We start from the raw sequence: 3,551 nt of genomic DNA on the forward strand, positions 1-3,551 counted from the left end.
TGCCATGCGTGCAATACCAATTCAAGTCGATCTGCAATTACATATAATAATATATATAGCTGGAAATCTTTCTCACGTGGCCAGGCAAGACGACGATCAAGTTGAATTTTGCCCCCAAATTAATCACGAACACGCTTAACAGTTGGCTTTGTGGAACTCCTCTCCACTCCACATAAATCGTTGAATAAAAATTTCAAAGTATACTATTTGGAGTATGAAGCTAGACAAAGAAAAATTGTTATGTGTCAAAGTATAAAGTGTTGATCGAAAAATTCTGATTTTAGGATATTGATTTGATAGGGTCTAAATTTGAGTTTTGAGCATGAGAATTAAAATCTATAATAATGAAATTCAGTAAATTAAACAAGCTAGTTGTTGATAAACACAAAAAGGACCGACCCGTCGGTGCAATTTGGATGTCAAACAAGTCAAAAAGCACCAGTAAAGAACAAAAATTCTGACAAGTCATATCTCTGTTCAAATCAAACTTTGAAATAAATACATTGACATTAATAAATATGATTCCAGCTGATACAGTCCAAATGCAACTAAAGCGATTTTTTTTTTTGGATAGATGGGGGCGCAACTAAAGCGATTGACTACAAAGTTTTTTTTTTTTTTTTCCCTCAGGAATTATTTTCTGGGAGCTAGAAGCACCTGGTTGACCATTTTGTCCAAGTTCACAAAAGACGAACCCTTAGGACCACTGGCGGCCTCCATTGCCAACCTCTTCCATTCCAGAGCTTTCTTCTTCATCTCTTTCCCTTCTTCTTTCTCCATCAACTTCCTCACAAGCCCTTCTATGTAATCTCTCTTGGGATCTCCCTCAATCTCAATTCCTATTCCCCACTCTTTGGAGCAGTACCTGCAGTTCGTCTGTTGCTCGGCGAAGAAAGGCCAGCAGATCACCGGCACTCCGCCGCAGATAGTCTCGACCGTCGAGTTCCACCCGCTGTGAGTCAAGAACCCTCCGATGGCCGGGTGGCTCAGGACTTGTTCCTGAGGGCACCAACTGGCTAACATACTTCTTTCTCTCGTCTCCTGTACAAACTCTTCCGGCACCACAGCCGATGCTCCCCCAACTAGGTCAGGCCTGATCACCCAGAGAAACATCTTCTTGCTGTTTGCGAGCCCCCAAGCAAACTCGATCAGCTGAGTTTCGGTCATCACTGTGATGCTTCCGAAGTTGACGTAGACTACAGAGTTGGGCTCTTTGGAGTCCAGCCATTCCAGACACTCTGTTTCTTCCTTCCAGAGATTCGACCCAAAGGTTTGCAACTCACTGTCGGATGGGATTTGGTTGACTTGTAGGTTTAGGGGTCCGATGGAGTAGACTGGCGGTAGGAGAGTTGAGAGTGCTTCGAGGACGTCGTGTTCTATGTCGTCGAATGTGTTTAAGATGATAGCGGAGGCTTTCTTAGCTGCTCGTTCTGTTTCGTGGAGAACGAAATCGACCATGTTGTCTTTTGGGTCTGTGGTTCTGATGAAGGTTGGGATATCTTTTAAACGGATATCTTTCATGCCTGGTATCCAGTTTATCACGGTGTCCAAGTACCCGTTTGTTAAGTAACTAGCATCTGCAAATCAAAGCAATATAAAATGTTTAGTGCCCCATTTTTCATACACATAAATTATGTGTATTGATTTGTCATTAAACCAATATTAATTCAACACATTATTTTTTTAATTCAACTTTTTGGAAAATATGAGATCCTTAATATGGTAGTACTTTTATGAAGCTTAACTATCCCATTACTTAATGTGATGTAGTTTATTAACATATTAACATACCAAATAGAGTCACGTGTGATGTGCTCATTAGAAATTTAGGCATTCCAAATAATCCATTCAAAACTTTGAAGTCATTTAATGGAAGAGTAAATGAGTTCGTTCTAGTTATAAGAACTGTGTACAAACCTATTGACTGTCCAGAATGCTACTTTGGAAATCAAGGGAAATGAGCTGGTTCGAGTTATTGATAAGTCATAAATGAAACTAATAAACAAATCAATCATTTAAGATACGACACCTAATAGATAAGGCTATAATAAATAATCCACCGCTATTTGGTTCTAATACATTTTCGATGTAAAAATCAAAATTCAGAAAGAGATGTGGACATAGAATTCCATTAGAAGATTTGGATCTACAAAGATCATCTTCCCATATAGATAAAATACTTGCAATATGAATAGATGTAATTTTGTTGATATTAAAATATATAAAGTAGTGGATTAGATGAGTGACTGTTATTTTTTAGATATTAAAATAACCCTAAGTGCACTTGCACTGTCGGTGCATACAATCCTCTCTTAAAAAGATTGAAAATTATTCTGATTAGTTAGTTATTCCACACAGAACCACAGAAGATATATATAGTTTAATTAATTATCAAAACCCAAAAGCGTTCTTCTAAAAAAATAATAATAATAATAAAAACCAAAAATGTTTATCATCGTTAGGTTTATGTTTCACTTACACCGGATCAAAAATAGAAATTCCGAAAACTGAGTTTGAAGTACCACGAGTAGTTGGGCCGAGTTTTGATTGAAAAATAATACCTTTAAGAGGAGTGTACCCCTTCTCAACAAAATGCTTATACTGAACGTAGCCCATGAACCCGCAAGCACTAGTAGTCCAGAAAAGCACTTCCGGCACCCCAAGTTCCTCGGCCGCATCAAGAGTAAAGCTCATGACGCCATCAGAAACCACGCAGCTCACCGGCGGCGAGTCCACCTCAGAGTTCAGCTTCCCAAGAAGCTCCCTAAAGTGCGGGAGGCAGTACTTCCTGGTGGACTGGCACAGTGCCGGTATGTCCTGCGTGGCATTTGTGTCGGTAGGAGGGAGCCCATCGGGGATGGTCTTGAACTGAAAAGAAGGGAGGCCGTCGAGGGCGTTGGGGCCTCGGGAGTTGAGGAGGCGCCTGTGGTTGTACTCGGTGTTGACGAAGGTGATGTGGAAGCCCTTGTGGTGGAGGAGCTTGGCTAACTTGAGCATAGGGTTTATGTGACCCTGAGCTGGGTAAGGGATGCATACAGCATGTGGCTTGGTCTCTGCCATTAAACCATAGGAACCCATTTTTCTCTCTTGCTCTGAAACTTGGGTGAAGAGAAGTAATGGTATTGGCTTATACAGAGGTGAAGAGAAGTAATGGTACTTGGTTTTATAGAGATGACGAGTAAAGAACCCAACGCTATTCTTTGACGGGGTTAAATGTAAGTCAAAGAAATCCGACAGAATTAACAATTCACCGCAGGAAGTGAATCGTCAACGACGGCCAGGATCTCTTTCCCACTTATTTCCGCCGACTTAATCTTCACGTCATGGGGATGAAAGGCTAGAGAGAGAGAGAGAGAGAGAGAGAGGAGAGGGCGGCGGCCACGAGTTCAAGACGATGTCCTTTTTTCTAGGTTGAAATGAATGCTTGATTTCGAAAATGTTCCTTTTTTAGACTATTCATTACAGCTCGTCCTTTCCATACTCTGAAGTCTCAACCCTCATGTTATTCTTTAATTGATTTTTCTATTTGTTCATGTCAGTTACTCTAGTCT

At 40.6% G+C, this 3,551-nt stretch overlaps 1 protein-coding gene across 1 annotated transcript; it reads right to left on the reverse strand.

Annotated features, from left to right (window-relative positions):
• Positions 1-468: 468 nt before the first annotated feature.
• Positions 469-3,159, reverse strand: LOC112177008 ((R)-mandelonitrile beta-glucosyltransferase). Its single transcript, XM_024315164.2, has 2 exons — positions 2,562-3,159; positions 469-1,577 (listed from the first exon to the last, which is right to left on the reverse strand). The coding sequence occupies exons 1-2, from the start codon at positions 3,076-3,078 to the stop codon at positions 634-636; spliced, it is 1,461 nt and encodes a 486-aa protein (XP_024170932.1). The 5' UTR covers positions 3,079-3,159; the 3' UTR covers positions 469-633.
• Between the last annotated feature and the right edge of the window lie 392 nt (positions 3,160-3,551).

Source organism: Rosa chinensis, chromosome 7, assembly GCF_002994745.2.
Source record: "Rosa chinensis cultivar Old Blush chromosome 7, RchiOBHm-V2, whole genome shotgun sequence".
Taxonomy (NCBI): domain Eukaryota; kingdom Viridiplantae; phylum Streptophyta; class Magnoliopsida; order Rosales; family Rosaceae; genus Rosa; species Rosa chinensis.